The sequence below is a fragment of the Natator depressus genome, chromosome 1 (genome assembly GCF_965152275.1).
Source record: "Natator depressus isolate rNatDep1 chromosome 1, rNatDep2.hap1, whole genome shotgun sequence".
Classification (NCBI taxonomy): domain Eukaryota; kingdom Metazoa; phylum Chordata; order Testudines; family Cheloniidae; genus Natator; species Natator depressus.
This window is the reverse complement of record NC_134234.1, coordinates 52,832,127-52,855,783: the sequence shown is the minus strand read 5'-3', so window position 1 is coordinate 52,855,783 and position 23,657 is coordinate 52,832,127. Positions and strand designations below refer to the sequence as shown.

General features: G+C 44.5%; 1 protein-coding gene across 1 annotated transcript in view; it reads left to right on the top strand.

The window, feature by feature from the left end:
• The window catches only part of TRPC4 (transient receptor potential cation channel subfamily C member 4), a 206,058-nt gene that overhangs the window by 87,423 nt on the left and 94,978 nt on the right, over positions 1-23,657 (top strand). Inside the window, exon 4 of the mRNA XM_074959934.1 lies at positions 18,537-19,055. Within this exon, the coding sequence (XP_074816035.1) occupies positions 18,537-19,055 (519 nt within the window). The remainder of the gene's footprint in view (positions 1-18,536; positions 19,056-23,657) is intronic.

The following is a 23,657-nucleotide window of genomic DNA, read 5'->3' as shown; positions in this document are numbered from 1 at the left end:
AAAAAAGACACCCAGAGGAAAGCAGTACATACTGACTTTCATGGATTTTGCCACCCGATGGCCAGAAGCAGTAGTTCTAAGCAACACCAGGGCTAAAAGTGTGTGCCAGGCACCAGCAGACATTTTTGCCAGGGTAGGTTGGCCCTCTGACATCCTCACAGATGCAGGGACTAATTTCCTGGCAGGAACTATGGAAAACCTTTGGGAAGCTCATGGGGTGAATCACTTGGTTGCCACTCCTTACCACCATCAAACAAATGGCATGGTGGAGAAGTTTAATGGAACTTTGGGGGCCATGATACGTAAATTCGTAAATGAGCACTCCAATGATTGGGACCTAGTGTTGCAGCAGTTGCTCTTTGCCTACAGATGTACCACATCCCAGTTAGGGTTTTCACCATTTGAACTTGTATATGGCCATTAGGGGCCATTACAGTTGGTGAAGCAGCAATGGGAGGGATTTACACCTTCATCATGAACTAACATTCTGGACTTTGTAACCAACCTACAAAACACCTTCCGAACCTCTTTAGCCCTTGCTAAAGAAAATTTAGAGAATGGTCAAAAAGAGCAAAAAGCCTGGTATGATAAACATGCCAGAGAGCGTTCCTTCAAAGTAGGGGACCAGGTCATGGTCTTAAAGGTGCTCCAGGCCCATAAAATGGAAGCCTCATGGGAAGGGCCATTCACGGTCCAGGAGTGCCTGGAAGCTGTTAATTATCTCATAGCATTCCCCACTTCCAACCGAAAGCCTAAGGTGTACCATATTAATTCTCCAAAGCCCTTTTATTCCAGAGAATTAAAGGTTTGTCAGTTTACAGCCCAGGGAGGAGATGACGCTGAGTGGCCTGAAGGTGTCTACTATGAAGGGAAAAGTGCGGGTGGCGTGGAAGAGGTGAACCTCTCCATGACCCTTCGGCGTATGTAGCGACAACAGATCCAGGAGCTGTGCGCTAGCTATGCGCCGAAGTTCTCAGCCACCCCAGGACTGACTGAACGGGCATACCACTCCATTGACACAGGTAATGCTCACCCAATTAGGGCCCAACCTTACCGGATGTCTCCTCAAGCTAAAATTGCTATAGAATGGGAGATACAAGATATGCTACAGATGGGTGTAATCCGCCCCTCTGAAAGTGCATGGGCATCTCCAGTGGTTCTAGTTCCCAAACCAGATGGGGAGATACGTTTTTGCATGCACTACCGTAAGCTAAAAGCTGTAACTCGCCCAGACAACTATCCAATGCCACGCACAGATGAACTATTGGAGAAACTGGGATGGGCCCAGTTCATCTCTACCTTGGACTTAACCAAGGGGTACTGGCAGGTACCGCTAGATGAATCCACCAAGGAAAGGTCAGCCTTCATCACACATGGCGGGCTGTATGAATTTAATGTGCTCCCTTTCGGGCTGCGAAATGCACCTGCCACCTTCCAAAGACTTGTAGGTGGTCTCCTAGTGGGATTAGGAGAATATGCAGTCGCCTACCTTGACGATGTGGCCATATTTTCGGATTCCTGGGCAGACCACCTGGAACATCTACAAAAAGTCTTGGAGTGCATAAGGGAGGCAGGACTAACTGTTAAGGCTAAGAAGTGTCAAATAGGCCTAAACAGAGTGACTTACCTTGGACACCAGGTGGGTCAAGGAACTATCAATCCCCTACAGGCCAAAGTGGATGCTATCCAAAAGTGGCCTGTCCTGAGGTCAAAGAAACAGGTTCAATCCTTCTTAGGCTTGGCCGGTTATTACAGGTGATCTGTACTGCAATACAGCCAAATTGCCGCCCCACTGACAGACCTAACCAAAAAGAAACAGCCAAATGCCGTTCAGTAGACCGAAGAGTGTCAGAAGGCCTTTAACCAGCTTAAAGCGACACTCATGTCTGACCCTGTGCTAAGGGCCCCAGACTTTGACAAACCTTTCCTAGTAACCACAGATGCGTCCGAGCGTGGTGTGGGAGCAGTTTTAATGCAGGAAGGACCGGATCAAGAATTCCACCCTGTAGTGTTTCTCAGCAAAAAACTGTCTGAGAGGGAAAGCAACTGGTCAGTCAGTGAAAAAGAATGTTATGCCATTGTCTGCGCTCTGGAAAAGCTACGCCCATATGTTTGGGGACGGCGTTTCCACCTGCAAACCGACCATGCTGCGCTACGGTGGCTTCATACCGCCACGGGAAATAACAAAAAACTTATTCGGTGGAGTTTAGCTCTCCAGGATTTTGATTTCGACATCCAACACATCTCAGGAACTTCTAACAAAGTGGCTGATGCACTCTCCTGTGAAAGTTTCCCAGAATCAACTGGTTAAAATCGTCCTTGAGATGTGGAAAATATTGTTAGTCTTTATGTACTTGGTAGTATATTTAGAGGTGCATGTGTCTTATTAACTCTGTTTTTTCCCAGAGCTCCAGGAAGAAATCCCAGCCAGCGTTTCACCCTAACTGTGATTTGGGGGGCGTGTCATAAATATAAAGGGAAGGGTAAACCCCTTTAAAATCCCTACTGGCCAGAGGAAAAATCCTCTCACCTGTAAAGGATTAAGAAGCTAGGATAATCTCGCTGGCACCTGACCAAAATGACCAATGAGGAGACAAGATACTTTGAAAAGCTGGGAGGAGGGAAAAACAAAGAGTCTGTCTGTGTGATGCTTTTGCCAGGGGCAGAACAGGAATGAAGTCTTAGAACTTTAGTTGGGGATTTAGTTGGGGATTGGTCCTGCTTTGAGCAGGGGGTTGGACTAGATGACCTCCTGAGGTCCCTTCCAACCCTGATATTCTATGATTCTATGATTCTAACTTAGTAAGTAATCTAGCTAGATATGCGTTAGATTATGATTTGTTTAAATGGCTGAGAAATTAAGCTGTGCTGAATAGAATGGATATTCCTGTATGTGTGTCTTTTTGTAACTTAAGGTTTTGCCTAGAGGGATTCTCTATGTTTTGAATCTAATTACCCTGTAAGGTATTTACCATCCTGATTTTACAGAGGTGAATCTTTTTATTGTTACTTCTTTTTTACAGTTTCTTCTATTAAAAATTCTTCTTGTAAGACCTGAATGCTTTTTTCATTGTTCTTCAGATCCAAGGGTTTGGGTCTGTGGTCACCTATGCAAATTGGTGAGGATTGTTACCAAACCTTCCCCAGGAAGTGGGGTGCAAGGGGTGGGAGGATTTTTTGGGGAAAGACCTTTCCAAACAACGCTTTTCTCATAAAATAAACCCAGATAAACGTTTGGTGGTGGCAGGGGAAGTCCAAGGGTAAAATAGTTTGTACTTTGGGGAAGTTTTAACCTAAGCTGGTAAAAGTAAGCTTAGGAGATTTTCATGCAGGTCCCCACATCTGTACCCTAGAATTCAGAGTGGGGAAGGAACCTTGACATGTCTCTAAAATGTGATTGCACATCTGTGAGTCACTGCAGACTTTAGTCCCAACCATTGTCACTCTACTTACAAATCCTTCGTGTGAGGGTGGTGGTTATTTTTTTTTCTACAAAAAGATTGTGTTACTAGATATGTTACAAGGACTTTGTTTTGTTCCTTTGGCACAAGAAGTGTGTGCTTTTCTTCTCGCATGATTTTAGACTTAGGAAACTGGGTGAATCAGAGGATTATTAATGAGGTAGAACACTTCTCAGTGAGGTCTTGGAAGCCACGGAAAGGAAGGCAGAGGTTGACAAAATGTTGGATGGCTTTTATTTAACCTATTTCCCACGGAAAACAAAAGCTAAAAATGCTTGGAATAGATTTATGATGTCACATTTTTACCTAGTTATTTCTGTTTTAACTAGTTACTTTTAATTGGGCACTAGTTTATAGTAATCACCATCATATATGATATTAATTAGAGCTGATCAGGAACTGGACTTTCCATTCTGTGGGAAATTCTGATATTTCAAATGAGAACAAAAAGCCAACATTTCTTGATAAATGAATTTTTTTAAAAGGTTGGAACCATTAAAATATATTTTCAATAGCATTGAAATTGTTCTTATTGACTTTATCATTTCAATTCATTTTACATTTACTTTATTATATTAAAATAATAAGGTTAATATTATGTTTAATATTATGAATATATATATAAAATTGCATTTGCTATTGAATATAAAAGTCAAAACAAAATGAATCAAAACATTTCAGCATTGTTAGTGTGATTGCCTGCATAGACTCAAACATTCTGACATTCTCTGAATAACACATTTTAACTTTTTCTCATCAAAAATGTAATTGAAATTGGCGTGTTCCCACAATAGCGACTTAGATTTTGACAAATCTATATTTTTTAACAGAAAGCTATTCCACTGAAATATTTTCAATCAACTCTAATATGCATGTGATAAGAGGATGAATGTGTGCTCTTTGTATTAGCTTGGAAACTATAACCCATCGGAGAGCTTTTCAGTGGCTTCCTATATATGAAATGTCTTTGGTGGCTCTTAGTTCAGTTCTAAGTGGACCCAAGTACTTAATAATAATGAATAAAGTACTTTGGCCAAAATTTTAAAATAAGAATATAAAAGAAGGGAAGAACTCCACAAATTCAAGGCCCTGAACTTGCAACTAAATGTGTGTAGGAGCACCCCGCTGCCCACATAGAGCTCCTGGTGGAGCTTTGCATGGACTGGCGCCTTGGTCTTTAGTTTTAGGATTGTTGGATTGACAAGTCACTATGGAATGGTGAGATGTACAAGGAATTCTATTGGTTTGCCTAGCGAAGGAGCACAGGAGATTGTTATAGATGGATGTCATTGCTGTATAGTGACAGTTTCCCAGGCTAGCATGGTACTTCTTCTGTCTGCCGCACTACATTCTGCTTATTATCTTTCTTCATTTCTTATACCTCATTTCTCTGTTCTCTTTGGTTCTTTTTCTATGATTTTCTGACAATATACAGCAGCCAACAAATGTACAATTTAACTGTTTGAGATAATGAATCTGGCTTTGTATCGTATTTACCTTTGTATTTTTTTCCCCTATTTATTTGCCGTTGTTGCAGCTCATCTTTGTTTTCCTTTAAAACAAATAATTCAAAATAAAACAAAAACCTTGAAGCTTAAAGATAGGTACCTAGATATTTAGGCACTCAAAGAAGCGGGCTCATTTTCATAGGTGCTGAATAGCCACACCTAAAATTAAGGTAAGTAGCAGCTCTGGGTGAACCATATAAGTGTCAGGATGGATGAATGGATGGATAGATATTAGCGCCTAGGGTCTCATCTCCTTCTTTCTGAGTCCCAGTTACCTCTTCTCGGCCAATTCCCTGACTCTCTAAGATTACATCTACACTACAAGCTAGGGCTGTGATTCTCCTGCTTGCGTGTATATACTCATGCTAGCTTGCCTTGAGCTAGGAGGAGTATAAATAGCAGAGTAACTGTGGTAGCACAGGCAGTGACAGCAGGGGCATGGCTGAGCCATGCCAAGTGTAAGGGGACTGTTGTCCCCTTACTAAAACTCGGTGGGGGTGTTTTGGTTGGCTAGCTCCCAGTACCAAAAGAAAGGGGAAGGGTGGATGGGGAATGAGGACACTGAGACTGACAGTCCCCAGGAACAATGGGGAGAGGCCAATGTTCAGCCTGATTGACAGGGCGGGCAGGCTAATCGGGGAGTCAGGAGGCCGGGGGTGGGGGGTGGTGTCCCATCCTCCATGTGAGCTGGAATTGCCTGGGTCAGACAGAGTGGGCCAAGCTAAGGAGAAAGGAGGGGCCCAAGCTGAGCTGGGAGGAGAGCCATGCCAGATCCAGAGGAGCCAGAAAACCAGCCCAGGAAGCAGGTCAATGATGGGAGCAGAGTCACAGAAGCAGCCCAGGGAGCTGGAGGCAGAGTGGAGCTGGAGCTGAGGCTGGAGCAGTCCAGAGCCGGGTGTGGTGAGCAGCTGAGGAGCGCGAGGGGGACCCTGGGCAGCGGGCCCAGCGCAGGGAGATGCCCCCAGCCAAGATGCTTTGCAGGCCAGACTTGGAGGGGGATCGTAACCCCAACGGGGCAGGGGTGACGCTGGGAAGAAGGGTCCTGCCACCTAAAGCATGAGAGCGTGTGGCCACTGCCAGAGCGAGTGTCTGACCCACAGCATCCCTGCAGCACAGCCAGCGCCTGAGAAGGGGCCTGGGATTTGTGAGGAACAGGCTGTGAACTTTCCTTACATCCCAGAGATGCTGGTTGTGATGTCCCTGTGCCACAGAGCGGGGTTATGTGTTTTCCTTTAACTTTCCCATTTTTTCCTTATTTTTTTAAAATTGATTGTTGTTTAATAAATCATATTTACTTTGAACTGTGTGTAATGATCAGTGGGTCAGGGAAGCATCCAGTGCAGAGAATGGGGACACCCTAGCCCCTGTCCTAAGTGACCATGACCAGGTTGGGGGTCGAGCCCCCCTAAGAATCCTGGGCCCAGCCTTGTTGGGGTTACGAGGACTCTCACACAGGAAAGTGGAAGGGGAACCCTCAGGTCAGGCAGACCTCTGGGTAAAGGGAGTGGGAGCGAGGACTCAGATCCTTTCGCTAGCCCATTTCACCAGGGTAGTGTATAAGCCAGGAAAGTTCCCCACGATAGTGGGACCATGCCCCCGCTTACACAAGTACAAACCTGCCCACAAGTACAAACCAGTGGGTATGTTCTCATCACAGCTCAGCTGTGCCTTTGCGGCTGCTTCCCCTGCCATGGCAGCTACATTGCTATTTATACTTGTGCTAGCTCCATGAGAGCTAGTGTGAGTATGTGTACCCAAGCAGGGGAATCACAGCCCTACCTCCAGGTGTAGACGTCCCCGAAGGACGTCTTGAATATCTTATGGGCATTAAGGAGTAAGTCCCCTTTCCATGATATCGCATTGTAAGGAACAGAAAAAAATCTTGGATCTATTTTTATTATTAATATTGGTATTATCGTAGTGCCTAAGAGCCCTAGCCAAGGACCAGGACCAGTGGTGAGCTGGAGCCGGTTCGCACTGGTTTGCTAGAACCGGTTGTTAAATTTAGAAGCCCTTTAGAACCGGTTGTTCTGCGAGGGACAACCAGTTCTAAAAGGGCTTCTAAATTTAACCAGCCAAAAGTGGCGCCTTAGGCGCCGACTCCATGGGTGCTCCAGGGCTGGAGCACCCAAGGGGAAAATTTGGTGGCTGCAGAGCACCCACCGGCAGCTCCCCGCCCCACCCCCGGCCCCAGCTCGCCTCTGGCTCCTCCCCTGAATGCACCGCCCCGCTCTGCTTCTCCGTCCCCCCAGACTTCCTGCGAATCAGCTGTTCGCGCGGGAAGCTGGGGCGGGCTGAGAAGCAGCTTGCGGCTTCGCACTCAGGCCCAGGGAGGCAGAGGTGAGCTGGGGTGGGGGGGCGCGAGGAGGGCCGCCCGCGCTGCAGCAGGTAACTCGGGGGGGGGTGCGCAGGGAAACCTCTCCCCGCCCCAGCTCACCTCCGCCACCTTCAGCCTGAGCGGGAAGCCGCCGCCTGCTTCTCAGCCCTGCCCGGCTTCCCGCCGAACAGCTGATTCACAGGAAGCCACGGGAGGGGGCGGGGGCAGAGAAGCAGAGCAGGGCAGTGTGTTCAGGGGAGGAGGCGGAGCAGAGGTGAGGTGAGCTGGGGCTGGGCACAGGGCAGGGAGCTGCTGGTGGGTGCTCTGCACCCACCAAATTTTCCCCATGGGTGCTCCATCCCCGGCGCCACTTTTGATGTGATCAGTGGGGGAGCAGCCGCTCCCCTGCCCCTAGGAGCCAGGTAAGCACCTCCGGGACTCCCCACCTTGCCCCCCGGCAAGTGCCTCTGGCTCTTAGGGGTGGGGTGGGCACTCACTATGGTGGCCCACCAGACCCTCCTGCCCAGTTCTGGGGGCAGTCAGGGGACAGGGGCAGGGGTCCTGGGGGTGGCATCAAGGAACTTGGGGGGGTTGGATGGGGCAGGAGTCCCGGGGGGAGGGAGTGGGCAACGACCCCCTCGTGGGATGAGGCGGGAACCCGTTAAGATTTTGGCAGCTCATCACTGACTAGGACCCCAGTTTGCTAAGTGCTGTACAAACACAGAACAGATCTGGTGCTTTCTTTACAAGGCTCTGGTCAGCTTCCCTGTTTAAATATCTTATGCACTCTACAATTTCCCTGGGTCAGGAGTGCTCAAGAATGCCCCACTCTTACCCCAGGAACGGTTTGAAACTCAGTGAATTTGAAGCAGTCATCACAACAGAGACTTAGATGGATTTCAAAAATGTTAGGAGGCAAGATTGAGATCATGGTACACAAGACTTATCAGTTCTTCTTTTGATTATTGCACTAGTGTGCTAGGTACTTACAGATGAATTAGAACAAGATCCCTGCCCCAGTCTACTTATATTCTACAAAGACAATGTGCAAACAAGGGATGGGGAATGAAATACAACAAAAATGGAAGAGACCGAGCCCTGAAATTTGCACGTCTTTTACTTCCGCTTCTCTCTTTCATGCACCCACACACAGAGTTCTTGGACTCCCCTAGCTTGTCTGCTCATCCATATGAATAATCTTCAGTTGCAAAAAACTTCAGGAAAATGTAACAAGAAAACAAAAATCATTTGACTTTGGGCAAATGCAAACAGCTGTGCCCTAGAAAGCCTTCTTAACTCTGGGATATGTCTAATAGCCACACTGCTGCTGAGCCTGAGAGAGTCACCGTTACAATAAGACCTGCTAGCTTTCCATCCTCGCAGGACTTAAGGAAGCATTGCATATCTTTTCTGAGAGCTCTGTCAAGGATTTCAAATGTGTGCTCATTCCAATTAGAAATTTGAATAGGCCAGATCCTGTGCTCAGAAACCCTGATGAAAAACTGGCATAACTTCATTAACTGCAGTGGAATTGGAGTAATAGTGAAAGGTGCTGAGTGCCATGAGAGCAGTCAACTCTAAACAGGATTAATGCCTGATAATGCTGTGAGAGAACAATTTGACTCAGTCACTTTGGCGTTCCATACATGTTTAGTCAAAGTGAATGGGAAATCTTAAATTAATAGAAATAGATTCAGGGGCTAACTTCATGATGTAATAAAAGCCAGTCTTCGGGCTTACCATTTAAGTGTAAATGTTTCTGTGAGTTAATGTTGCAGTGATTAAGAGACTTTTCTATATTTGGGTAAATTCAGATGGTCTGAATTCCAGAATGTGTGCATCAGCCTTTAGCTGAATTACTTCAAGATGAAAGACTTTGATAAGCTATGAGGAAAAACAAACAGCTAATGGACCAGATATACAGGTGAAAAGACCAGATATACCAGTCAATCACTGTAATGCTATGCTGTTTGAAGTTGCATCCAGATTAACATTTCAGAGAAGATTGCAATTAATGTCACGTTAAGAGAGCCTTAGGTTCGAGCGGGGCTAGAAACAAATATTAGTTTAGTAGAGTCAGACTACAAAAATAATAAATAGTCATAGAGACATATGAATATCTTGAAAAATCTGTGGGTTTTGAATTCTATCTTTATACCCTTGTGTTTTACTCTTTTATCTCTCCCCGCTTCCCCTCTGATTCTCTGATTTGGATGCCCAGGGCAAAACTGATTGGTTGTGGCAAATGCTGTCAAAGTGCAGTGCCTTTACTCACAGTAAACCATTGTTCTGCCATACAAGGGTCCAGAAAATCACTTCAAATAACTTCAATTTCCTCACCCTTACTTTGACTTCAGAAATCAAAGTATTGTACCATCCTCGACAGCCTCCAGCTATGCACTAGTCAGCTGGCATTTCCATCTGTTTCCAGAGCTGGTGAGGAAAGTACTTACTGCAACTGAAACTTAGAGGAGAGAAAAAAGGGGACAAACATAATTTATTAAAGAAACAAACACCAGGCCAGATTAATTTAGTGGTAAAACAGCGTGATGCCCTTTTCCCCACTAACACTGGCTTTAAGTCTCCAGTTCACCCGGCACTGCGTGAAGAAGAGGTGTTAAGGAGCAGGAGTCCCCAGAGGCCAGAGTTCCTCCAGGGATTCTGGGGGAGTTTACACTGAAGGAAAAGCTCTGCTACCCTGTCACAGGGCAACCCTGAGCGCCTGGCAAGCTGCTCCAGCTCTACTGTATGATGCAAAGGAGGGCTGGGTTATAAAGAATCTTTTGGGAAGGCTACTGCCAGGATAGCCTTGATCTAATGCAGTGCATGTGCTCCTGATTGTGATACAGGGACAATGCGGGGACCTTGAGCCCATCACCTTTTCTTGCATGCTTCCACAAGGGCCAGCCTAAAGGACCCCAATCTCGCTGTATCTAAAGTGCCCAAATGGTATATTCTTTCCTCTCTCTCCTTGCACGCTCGCAAATGGTATTTCCAAATCAGGAGTAGTAAGGCAAAATGTTACTGAACGAGAGTAGAACCTACTCAGCTCTGAGCTGGGAGGGTTGAATCCCCAGCACAGAGTTGAGCCCTGTATGGGCCCTCTGTTTTCCAGCACGTCTGATGGACACAGGGCATGGGCAACCTGCTCCTATGACAGTCCTCCTGTACTCTCCCCGAAGGTGGAAGGGCCATGTCAGGCATCCCAGAACCCACTCCTGCCATTGGGCTGCTGTAGGCTCTGTGCTGCACTTCACCATTGTGGCACAGCTGTGTGTGTGTGTGTGTGTGTGTGTGTGGTTTCCATCCATCTCCTTCCCTTCCAGTACATCTTCTCAGCATCTAATCTAGTTATTCTGGTCTAGCAACATGCTCTGGATTTTAGCAGTCAAAGTCAGAAGGCATTTCACCTAAGGATGTGTGTAGCTGTGATCCTGAATTTGCATAGCACGTTACATAAATATTTCAGCATTAGCAGTATTGCCTCCTGAACTTACTTTCCCAGTACCAGAATGCAGCTAATTAATGCCTTAGGGCCCAGTTCTGCAATCCATACACTGAGTAGTACTTAGTCACAGAAGAAATTGAAGGTGTTTGCCTATAAAAGCTGCTCTATGTGAAGAAGGGCTGAAAAATCAGGCATGGTGGGGGGGTGCTCACTGGCAGCAGGGCAAGAAATGCCTACCTAGTTCTGCTGGTTTCTTCTTCTCCTCCCATTGTTCTCACGCACTTTCCCTGTTTGTTATTAACTTTTCCTCAGTCCCAGGGTAGCACTCTCTGAAATGCGTCTAGTTCCATGCGCAGGGCCAGTTAAACAGGCAGGACTGCAGGGTCTCAATGCGAGGATGAGACGATGGTCTTGGGAGGAGAGATTTAAGTTTATTAGGAACTGAGGAACTTTTGGGAAAAGGAGAAGCTTATACAAGAAGGATTCCACCTAAATCAAAAGAGAACCAGATTGCTGGCATTTAAAATTAAAAAGGTCATAAAGGAGTTTTTAAATTAAGGGCTGGGGGAAAGCCAACTGGTGCAGAGGAGCACACAGTTCAGACAGAGACATCCCTTAGGGGACAGTTTATTAATGGGGATATTCTGTATTCTAGGAAAGAGGAGAGACTAGAAATTCATAAAATACAGGTAGGAACTGAAGAGAACCAACCAAACAAAAAAAATGCCATTTACTTGCAGCACCTGAAAGTAGACAACTATATAGTGATAATTTTTATAAGTGCTTATATACAAATGCTAGACGTCTAAATACTAAGATGGGTGAACTTGAATGGCTGTTATTAAATGAGAATATTGATATACTAAGCCTTACAGAAACCTGGTGGAACAATAATATGCAATGGGACATGGTAATACCAGGGTACAAAATATATAGGAATTACAGAGGAGGTCTCACTGATCCTACTGGGTTCTGGGAAGTAGGTGGGCTCAAGCCCGCCCACTGCTAAAGGACCCTCTCACAGTCTTTGGGGAGGATCCACAAGGCCCAGGAACTCAAATAATTACAGGGGACAACCAAAAATGTAACTGGGGCAGGTGTGAAGGTCAAAAGGTGAAACAAGGGAACCTGAAGGGACATTGATCAAAGAACACCGGACAGCGCCCACTGCTCCTTGAAGGTGTCAGGGGAGCCATCGGATGCTGCCCAGAGGAACCCTGGCCGTATACAGGACAGAAGGCAGGATCAGAAATAGGCCCCACAGTCACAGGAAACCCCCTCAGCCAACCTCCTCTCTCTGGTCTTATAGATGCCAACTTTGGCCAGTCCTAGGAGGCGGTTGACAAGGAGGTCCCGCGACTTTGTGGGGACACGGATAGGGTGTGTGTATATGAAAAGGTGAGGGGAAAAGTGTAGCCAGAAATGTAAAAGGATGTTCAGGAGAAGCTGGAACAGGGGCTTCAACCTGGTTCCACAGGTTGACTCTGCGCTGTGTGAAGAAGAACTTCCTTTTATTTGTTTTAAACCTGCTGCCCATTAATTTCATTTGGTGGCCCCTAGTTCTTATATTATGGGAACAAGTAAATAACTTTTCCTTATTCACTTTCTCCACACCACTCATGATTTTATAGACCTCTATCATATCCCCCCCCCAGTCTCCTCTTTTCCAAGCTGAAAAGTCCTAGCCTCTTTAATCTCTCCTCATATGGGACCCGTTCCAAACCCCTAATCATTTTAGTTGCCTTTTTCTGAACCTTTTCTAAGGCCAGTATATCTTTTTTGAGATGAGGGGACCACATCTGTACTCAGTATTCAAGATGTGGGCGTACCGTGGATTTATATAAGGGCAATACCATATTCTCCATCTTATTCTCTATCCCCTTTTTAATGATTCCTAATATCCCGTTTGCTTTTTTGACTGTGGCTGCACACTGCATGGACGTCTTCAGAGAACTATCCATGATGACTCCAAAATCTTTCTCCTGATTTGTTGTAGCTAAATTAGCCCCCATCATATTGTATGTATAGTTGGGGTTATTTTTTCCAATGTGCATTACTTTACATTTATCCACATTAAATTTCATTTGCCATTTTGTTGCCCAATCACTCAGTTTTGTGAGATCTTTTTGAAGTTCTTCACAGTCTACTTTGGTCTTAACTATCTTGAGCAGTTTAGTAGCATCTGCAAACTATGCCACCTCACTGTTTACCCCTTTCTCCAGATCATTTATGAATAAGTTGAATAGGATTGGTCCTAGGTCTGACCCTTGGGGAACACCACTAATTACCCCTCTCCATTCTGAAAAATTACCATTTATTCCTACCCTTTGTTCCCTGTCTTTTAACCAGTTCTCAGTCCATGAAAGGATCTTCCCTCTTATCCCAACCACCTGACCAGAATGGTGACAGTGATTGTGAAATGCTCCAGGAGATTAGCAAGGCAACAAAAGCAGAAAACCCAATAATAATGGGAGATATCAACTATTCCCATATTGACTGGATACATGTCACCTCAGGATGGCATACAGAGATAACATTTCTAGACGCTATTAATGACTGCTTCTTGGAGCACCTAGTCTTGGAACTAACAATTCTTTATTGAATCCTAAGGGGAGCACAGGATCTGGTCCAAGAAGTGAATATAGCTGAACTGCTCAGTGATAGTGACCATACTGTAATTCAATGTAACATCCTTGTAAAGGGGAAAATATCAAAGAAACCCACCAAAGTAGCATTGAACTTCAAAACGGGGAAATACACAAAAATGAGGAAGCTAGTTAAATGGAAATTAAAAGGAACAGTCACAAGAGTGAAATGCCTGGAAGCTGCATGGAAAGTATTTAAAAACACCATAATAGAGGCTCAAACTGTACGTATACCCCAAATAATAATAAAAAATAAGTCAGAGTACCAAAAAAATGCCACCTTGGCTAAAGAGCAGAGTAAAAGATGTGGTTAGAGGCAAAAGGCATCCTTTAAAAATTGGAAGTCAAATCCTAGTGGGGAAAATAGAAAAGAAAATAAGTTCTGGCAAGTCAAGTGTAAAAGTGTAATTAGGCAGGCAAAAAAAAATTGATAAGAATTAGCAAATGACACAAAAACTAACAGCAAATTTCTTTTAAGTACACGAGAAGCAGGAAGCCTGCCAAACAATCAGTGGGGCCCTGGATGATCGAGGTTCTAAAGGAGCACTCAAGGAAGACAAAGACAAGGCTTAATGAATTATCTGTATTGGTCTTCACTGCACAGTAGCTCAAGTTGATTCCCTCACCTGTGCCTTTCTTTTTAGATGACAAATCTGAGGAATTGTCCCAGATTGAGGTGTCAATAGAGGAGATTTTGGAACAAACTGATAAATTAAACAGTAATGAGTTACCAGGACCAGATGGTATTCACCCAAGAGTTCTGAAGGAACTCAGATATGAAATAGGTTACATACCACACAGTAAGTAGTTCTGCTATCACTTAAATCAGCCTCTGTACCAAATGACTGGAGGATAGCTAATTTGACACCATTTTTTAAAAAAACTCCAGAGGTGATCCTGACTATTACATGCCAGTAAGCCTAACTTCTGTACCAGGCAAAATGATTGAAACGTCAGTAAATAACAGAATTATCAAACACATGGATGAACACAGTATGTTAAGGAAGGGTCAACATGACTTTTGTGAAGGGAAATCATGCCTTACCAATCTATTAGCATTTTTGAGGGAGTTAACAAACATGTGGACAAGGGTGAACCAGTTGAGATACTGTATTTAGATTTTCAGAATCCTTTTGACAACGTCCCTCATTAAAGACTCTTAAGCAAAGTAAGCCATTATGGGATAAGAGGGAAGGTCCTCTCATGGATCAGTAACTGGTTAAAAGATAGGAAACAAAAAGAATAAATGGTCAGTTTTCAAAATGGAAACAGGTGACTAGTAGGGTACCCCAAAGATCTGTACTGGGACCTGTGCTGTTTAACATACTTATAAATGATTGGGAAAAGGGGGTATACAGTGATGTAGCAAAGTTTGCAGACAATACTCAAGATAGTTAAGTCCAAAGCTGATAGTAGAGATTTACAAATGGCTCACAAAACTGGGCGACTGGGCAACAAAATGGCAGATGAAGTTCAGTGTTGATAAATGCAAAGTAATGCCCATTGGAAAACATAATCTACATACAAAATCACAGGGTCTAAAGTAGATGGACAGAAATCTTGGAGTCTTTGTGGATAGTTCTCTGAAAACATCCTCTCAATGTACAGTGGCAGTTAAAACAAACTATTCAACTATTTATCCCTTTCCCTTTTTAAAGGGGCACTGTAACTCAAGGACCTCTTGGTGCTAGCTGGCAGGGGCATAGAGGGTACATAGGGTTTTACAGGAATCCCCTGGGTCAGATATATGCACAGTAGTTCACTGAAGGGTAGCATGTGAAGTATCTACTGAGAGCCAGGAGCCCACTGGTCATCACAATTGTTGTGAAATATATGTACAGATAATATTTAAGGGGTTATTTATCTATACTGAAAATTATATTCTTAAGATCTTGGAGTTAAGGCAGGTCACCAAGAGGTGACATATCTCAGAAATGTTCCTTCAAGGCAGGAGGTAACAGACACTTATCTCCCTGTCTGGCCATTTGTGTATTGTATATTGTATGCCACATACTTAGCCCAATTCGAATTGAGAGATTGCAAAATATACAAGAGAGGAAATCTACAGGAAGAAATAAGTAACAGGGAGAGGTCCTGTTTATGAAGAAAAACAAAGGATTGCTCGAGAGTGTAACGGAACACACTGAGTCCTTCACCTAGGAAGCAAACTGACAATGTGCTTGTCTTATGAAAGAAGGGTCATAGCCAACCTGTCTGCAAAAATGCAGCAGGAATTTTGGGTGAGCAATACTGTAGTAGACAGGAAAGTATCCTGTTAATTAAGTCTAAGCTCTAGAAGACATACAATGATTTTATTTTATATGTAACCATTTGTTTCCAATACTTCTACATGAATCTCTATGCTTTGATAATAAACTGATACTTGATTTCACTGTAAACATGTCTAAGTGTTCAGTGTGCTGAGAGGAGCAGTGATCTGAGGTGGTACTGGTAAGGTGGAGTGTAACTGTTTCTTTGGAAGCAGTGGATTGGTGAATGCTGTGAGTGTCCAGTGGACATGAGGCTGGACACGCCAGGGAGACACTTAGAGGGCTTGGGGGTTGGAGTATGCCTGTCGCTAATCTGTAGAGTGACAGTGGGACTTGTGAGGCCTGGCGAGTGCTGGTATTGCCCGTGGTCAGTGGGTTTGGGAGATGACCCCCGGCAGGCAGAGACAAGGCTTCCTCACGTTAAAGGCAGGTGGTAGTGAGGTGCCTCCCAATCCTGGGTACCCCTAGGAAGCGTCACAGGCACCCTTCAAAATGTTGTGTGTGTTGTTTATATAGCAGTGTGTGTGTCGGGGGGGAATCATTCCTTGTGCACCATGTTACAAAGTGACTGTAAAAATAGCACATTGGTGCTGTAAACAGCTGCTCCCAATGTGCCTTCGAAGTCTTATGTGCTGAGTTCACACTTCCCTTCCTCTCAGCACTGCAAAGCTGTACAAGAGCAAGCTGTTCTTCATCACATATATACATACTTGGTAGAACTGCTGGATAAGTTCTCATTCCAGACTCTTTATAGCTAGTAAAGATGTACAAAGTAGACACATTTTCAGGATCACCTAGCACTGGTAGCAGTTGGCGAAATTTTATATTGTGCTAAAAACAAGGAATCAGAAGTTTTGAAAGAGGAACAAATGTGGAGTGTAAAGATTTCATATTTATAAGGTCACTTTCTTGAATGGCACTTTAATAGCTGGACTGGGAAAACAGAAGTTAAGCTGGGGTTCCAAAAGAGAAGGAACATAGAAAAGAATATAGGCTAGGTGTACTCCTGAGGGCATTTTGCACCAAAAAATTAAAAATTCTGTGCACAACATTTTAAAATTATGCACAATTTATTTGTCAAATAAATGTGGAGGCTCCAGCATGGCATTGGGGAGCACAGGCCACTGGCTGCACAAAAGTGGGAGATCACTGTGCAGCTCCCCACCCCAGGACATGGACTCAGCAGTAAGGCTGCACCCAACTCTGACAAAGCACAAAGACTGGGCTTGCCCCAGAAACACCCCAAGGCCTTGCCCCTCCTTGCCAGATGCACCAGGTGTGGGCAGGCAGGCTCAGCAAGGCAGGATCCAAGTGGAGGGGCTTAGTGTGGGGAGATCCAGGTGTGGGTCGAGAGGGTTCTTTGTGGGTCAATCTGGGTGCAGCTGGCTCAATGGGGGATCCGGGTGTGGGTGGGATTTGAATGCACATGGGCTTGATGGAGGGTTCTGGGTGCAATGGTAATGGGATTCTGCAGGAGGGTCTAGGTGATGGTGGTTGGGGCTCAGCGGGGAGTGGGGGGCTGGGTATGGGGACATAGAGCTCAGAAGGGGGGGTCTGGGTGTTGGGGGGGCTCAGTGTGGTGGTCCAGATGCTGCGGGAGGGCTCAGTGGGGTGGGGATCCAGGTGCGGGTGGCTTGTTGAGGTGATCCAGCTGCAGGGGGAGTGGGGCTCATCGGGGGGAGGGTTCTGGGTGTAGGGGGTGAGGCTCAATGGGAGGGTATAGGTATGAGGGGGTCTGGATGCATGGGGGTTGGGCAGATGGGGGAGCAGCTCCCTGTACAGTGATCCCTCCCCCTGCAGCTGAAGAGCGATGGGTGCAGGAAGTGTGGTGGGGAGGTGGGAGTTTGCAGAGCTTCCTACAGCTGTAGGAGAAATCTGTGGGTCTGACATGGCCCCGGATGCTGTGCAGGGGAAGAGGAAGTCCCCTCCTCCCCAGCACAGCCAGGACTAGCAGCTGAGCCTGGCGCAGGATAGAAGCCACCAGCCGGGTCTTCCCCAGTCCCACCTCCTGCCGCACATTGCTTTACCTCTCTGCCGGCTGCCCTGGACACCCAAAACATACTGCTGGGGAGGGATGCATGACCACTCTTGCGGCTTCCCTTTGCATCCCCATCAGAAAGTCATTTTTCTGTGTGTATGCAAAGAAATCTATGGGGGTCATAAATTCTGCGCACACACAGTGGTGCAGAATTCTGCCAGGAGTATGGATTATAGAACTATATACAAGGAGAATTAATAAGGGTCAAAGAACAGTTATGAGCTAAGGTTTACAAAAAACCTACACACAAAAAGGAAGAGTATTTTAAAACTCTCTTGTGTTGTTTATTGTCAGTCCTTTATATGTTATCTGCTTAGGGCTCTGTCATACAAACCATCCCATTTTCCTTCAGTTAGACTAATCTTGACACCTAATAATAAGTGTATTCAGGACTGGGCCTTACAAATGCAAGCTCATTGTGGCAGGGACCTTTTTTTCTCTCTCACTGGGAGACTCAAAGCCCCAGTGATTTCTCCAGCCATGCCTCCTCTTTATAAAATTTAGATTATCTCATCAGGGACCAGAAACAAAACAATCTTTCTTAAGTGACTTATCACACAGCCCAGATAGACATTATGAAAAGCTGTAGCCGATTGTTTGAGAATAACCATAGGCTACAATTTGTTAGAGCAAATGATTGATTAAACAATTACAAATAACAAAAAGATGTTGTGAAAAGATCACCTAGTTCACAATTTATGAATCAAAAAAGGAGCTGCATTTGCCAAATAGAATATTAATTCCAAATTGTTTTGTGCAACTTTTTACAAGAAGAACTATCCCGTAGCTTAATTTACTGTTGCTGCTGTTGAAATAAGAATCTATAACTTTTCTCACTTTTTTGCACAGGTGCCACCAATACTGCTGGATAAGCAGTTCTCAGAATTCACACCAGACATTACACCCATTATTTTGGCTGCCCATACGAACAATTATGAGATCATAAAGCTTCTTGTACAGAAGGGGGTTTCTGTACCTAGACCACATGAAGTCCGCTGCAACTGTGTTGAATGCGTCTCAAGCTCAGATGTGGACAGCCTTCGCCATTCTCGATCCAGACTCAACATTTACAAGGCTCTGGCAAGTCCATCTTTGATTGCGTTGTCCAGTGAGGATCCTTTCCTTACAGCATTTCAACTGAGTTGGGAGCTTCAGGAACTGAGTAAGGTGGAAAATGAGTTTAAGTCAGAATATGAAGAGCTGTCGCGTCAATGCAAGCAATTCGCAAAAGACCTCCTGGATCAGACACGGAGTTCCAGAGAATTGGAAATTATTCTTAATTACAGAGACGACAATAGCTTGATAGAAGAACAGAATGGTAATGATCTTGCACGATTGAAGCTGGCAATTAAGTACCGACAAAAAGAGGTAAGTGTGCTGGAGAATGTTCAGGCGTATTTAGTAGCAATAATGTGATAGATAATTGCCTGGAACACAGCCCTTTAAGAGAGACAACTTCAGATTGCTGCTTATTTTTTGTTCTATAATGGGCTCTTTTTATTATTGGAAGAACGTAAGAGGTTGTTATGGTTTATTAAAACTGGAATTTGAAATATTGTATCATATCACAGATCCTGGGGGACTATCTGTTTTTCGCCTGAGCATACGTTATCACTAGCACAGAATAATATTAAGCAAGTCTTTGGTAACAGAGTAAGAACTGCAAAGAGTACTTCTCAAAACTGATTAATTAACTGTGTGGCTGGTAAAGTGGGCATGTCACGTATTTACATGCTAGTTAAATTACATGCCTGTTGTTACTATAGGTTTGGTGACTAATTAATATCAATAGGTAAATCCTAAAAGTTTGATACTTATTTTTGGTTTGAATAAGCATCCAAAAGGAGATACTATTCTAAAGATTTTCCAGGTATGCCAAACTGGACTGGAAATTTAATGAGAATCTGAAATCCCCTGCGTGCCTTTTAAAATTTGTAAGGTTCTTATGTGCTGTGGTACAGTATAAGAACCTAGATAGAAAGATCAGTTTTTCATGAGATTCCAAAATGTGTGCATCTGATCCTAGCTGGAAATTACCAAATGTCATTTGGGAGTTTTGCTTTCAGCAGCAACTCCAATGCAGAAGCGTAAAGTCAAGTAGAAAAGTATATCAGAGCATTTCAAATCTTAGTAGTACTCCTACTAATAATAATAATTTAAAATGGTTCTATTCAGGTTTTAAAAATGGGCAAAGATTCAAGGTGTCGTTACTTTAATTGAACCTATTCACCCATTGCTATTAAGTCCCTGATCCTGCAAACAATAACCTACATGCTTTACATTAAGTACACAGGTAGAGTTTGCAGAATCTGGGCCTAACCTAGTAAGTTGTGGTTTCATTTAAGCTAATATTTACCAACACATGGAAGTCAACATCAAGATAATGATCTACTGAGTATCTATCTATCTATCTATATATATTTGACTTGGAAAAGGTCTATGTTGCTTACTTATCTCATATTTAAATTTCATGGTATGCCATGGTTAAGACCACTCCATATGATCTAATTCTGGAGAAGGACCCACAGTTGGCCTTTAGTATAGCAAGAAGTGGTTGACACTATTTTTCACTTGCTGTTTCATTATTTCAGGAAGCATGCTCACCAGTTTCCTAAATTACTTACTGCGATGTACTTTCAGAAATTGTACATCAGACCTTTTTTAGAAGCTAATCTCTGTGTGTTTCATTTGTATTTCTTAAAATGTGAAATCCTACTTTATAATTTATACTTCATTTAGCAAATTTTATCTGTGACTTGGATCTTCCAATGAATTCATGCATTTAAAAGCAGTTCTGATTTTGAACAGTGATTTGAAATCCTAATTGCAAAGCTTGAATTTTCCTAATTTGAGTTTTAGGTAGTGAGAGACATCTGCAAGTGCAAATGGCTTGTATAGTCCCAGCTGATTTCCATGCCTAATTAAATTGCAGTAATACAGATGTTTACCCTTTATAGAGTCCTTGTAATGGCAAACATTAAAGCAATACTGACTCTCAAGGTAATGATTCCAAATCACTGGATCATCTACATTTCTGATATTTTTTTTCAATTTCTATTAATCTTTTTCACTATTTCTCCCCTCAGCAGCCCCTTAAATAGAAGTAGGTTCTGCTTATTTTCTCTGCCATATTCTTTATTTGCCTATTAGATGGTGGAACAAATATTGTCAAACACAACAGACGCATTATTTTGTTTCTAATGACTACAATAAGAGAAGGCATTGTATGAGATACAAATATGGAAAGCCTAGAAAACAAAACAGTTCTATGACAGCAAATTCAGGGCTAAATTCTGTCGTGTCCTGTGCAGCTGTATTCTGGGAATTCCATTTTACCTCATCCATTGTATCCACTCCGGCAGAGGCACCAACTCCAGGGTGCTCTGGGGCTGAAGCACCCACGGAAAAAAACCTAGTGGGTGCCAGCGGGCCCTGCTGATCAGCTCCTCCCCATTTCCCCCAGCACCTCCCACCCACTGAGGATCAGCTGTTCAGTGGCAGGCAGGAGGTGTTGTGGGGGAGGAGGAGGAGCGGGGGCAGAAATAGGCAGAGCGAGGGTGGGGTACTCTCAGGGAAGGGGACAGAACATGGTGGGAAGAGGTGGGGCAGGGGTGGGGCCTCGGGGGAAGGGATGGAGTGGGGGCGGGGCCTGCGGCAGATCAGGGGTTGACCACCCCCGAGAAATCAGAACGTCAAAGCCTCTGCACCCAGGATCCCACCAAGGATCCTGACCTAGTACTGTAGCCATCCAAGCGGAGGATATGAGCATTGTCCCATCTCCTCTGTGCATTTCTGGTGACTGGCAGAAGGTGTTAGAGGCAAAGTAGGCTATTCCTGTGGAAAAGGAATAGCAGGGAAAGATGTGGGCTATTCTTTAGATATTCTGTTGTTTGATCTGACCTGTCTTAGAACATCATCTCTTGGGTGATACAACTGTTCTCCCTGCTCCATGGGCTTCAGCCACTGAGAATCAGAATTAATGCCAGATAAGTTTGTGTTGTATCAGGAAAAAATATGATTTTGTTTCTCAGCAATCTTATTTGAGTTTTAATCATTTTGTGGTGGTGGTGGTTGGTTTTTGTTTTTCTTTCTCTCAACTTAACTCAGTCAAGAAATAGAAGGAAAAATAGCCTTTACTGTACATCCAACCCCACAAAATTAAAATAAACAAACCAGCTGAACAATAAATTTCCTTCCCTCCCTGACACATCAATCATCCCATACCTCTCATCCTTTATTATTATTACCATTCATTATTAAAATTACAGCAGGGCTGAAATTGGGGCCCATTGTGCTAAGCAGAGTACAAATACATAGTACAGTAACTCTTCACTTAACGTTGTTGTTATGTTCCTGAAAAATGCGACTTTAAGTGAAACGATGTTAAACGAATCCAATTTCCCCATAAGAAAGAATGTAAATGGGGGGGTTAGGTTCCAGGGAATTTTTTTTTGCCATACAGTACAGTACAGTACTATAGTTGGGAGGTGCCCCCACCTTACCCCACACAGGCACAGCCCACTGGCATGGGAGACAGTGAGGCAGGCAAGGAGGCTGAAGGTCCTGTAGGCTAGGAGAGGCATGTTGCACAGCAGCTGCGGCAGCTTCCCCTACTCTGCAAGCACTGGGGTGGGAGGCTCAACCCTCAGCCCGCCCACTCCACCGCTTCCCCCAAGCCCCCACCCTTAACACACCTCTTCTTCCCCTCTACCTCCTACCCCTCCCTCCCCTGCCTCCTGCCTGCAGCAATCAGCTGGCTTGCGGCGTTCAGGGGGCAGGAGGGAGGAGTGAGGACTTGGCGCACAGGCTCCCCCATCCCTTCCCTGCCTCCTGACTGCAGCAATCAGCTGGTTTGTGGCTTTCGGGAGGCAGGGGAGCCTGTGCGCCAAGTCCTCGCTCCTCCCGCTCCCTCCTGAACGCCTCAACCCAGCTGACTGCCACAGGCAGGAGGCAGCGGGAGGAGGGGGAAGGAGCTGATCCGTGGGGTCTGCCGGTGGGCGGGAGGCACTGTGGGGGAGGGGGGGGCGTAGGGGAGCTGATAGGGAGGCTTCCAGCTGTGGACAAAGCAGGCAGCCAAACAACGTTATAGCGAAGCATTGCACAACTTTAAATGGAGTATGTTCTGTAATTGAGCAGGGACGTAAGATCGAAACAACATTAAGCAAGAGGACGTTAAGTGGGGAGTTACTGTAAGAGACAATTTCTGTCCTGGAGAGCATCCAGTCTAATTTAAGACAAGAAGCAACAAGTCAACATAACAAAAACTGGAGGAAGGAGGACAAGGATTATAGGAACATGTGGTTCAAATATTCTTTTCTTTTAAGTTTTAAGATGGGAATATTTTTGTTTATTTCTGATATCACTAATTTGTACTGACATCTATAAGTGGTTTACCGTAGGCATCATAGCAGTTGTGGGTCTTGAGAAGGATTGGAAGTAGATCAGGCTCGTGACTTTATGGTTTGACATGGGGGGAGAGTGTTCCATGTACCAGTTTCATCGTGGTACTAGTTCAGAGGTGCTTGTGAGAGAAGTACACAAATGGGTGAAGAAGAATTGCACTGTTGTTGTGCAAAGGAGGGTGACTCTTAAAAACACAAGGCAGGATAACTAAGGAGAAGTGGAGTCGTGGAGGGGCCTCAAAAATGAGGACAGGATGCTTGATTGAACTGACATAGAGATTGAAAAAGCCTCTCTCAAGTGGATGTGGTCCCTTTAAAGGCAATGTGGTGGTTTACAAGCTGCTGCTACTCTCTGTACATTATCCTGCATAAAGATAAATAGTGAACATCTATTTGCAATGCTGTCAGTCCACATCTTTCTTGAGTGCCAAATTCCCATTGTAAAGAAAAAACAAAAAGCCTTCAAAAATGTATGCAAATCATTTTGGAAGCTCTGTGCAGTAAAAGTTGCTCATGTTCTGCATTTGTATTCTGTTGATGTCTGCCACAATACAGTGATCATGCCATT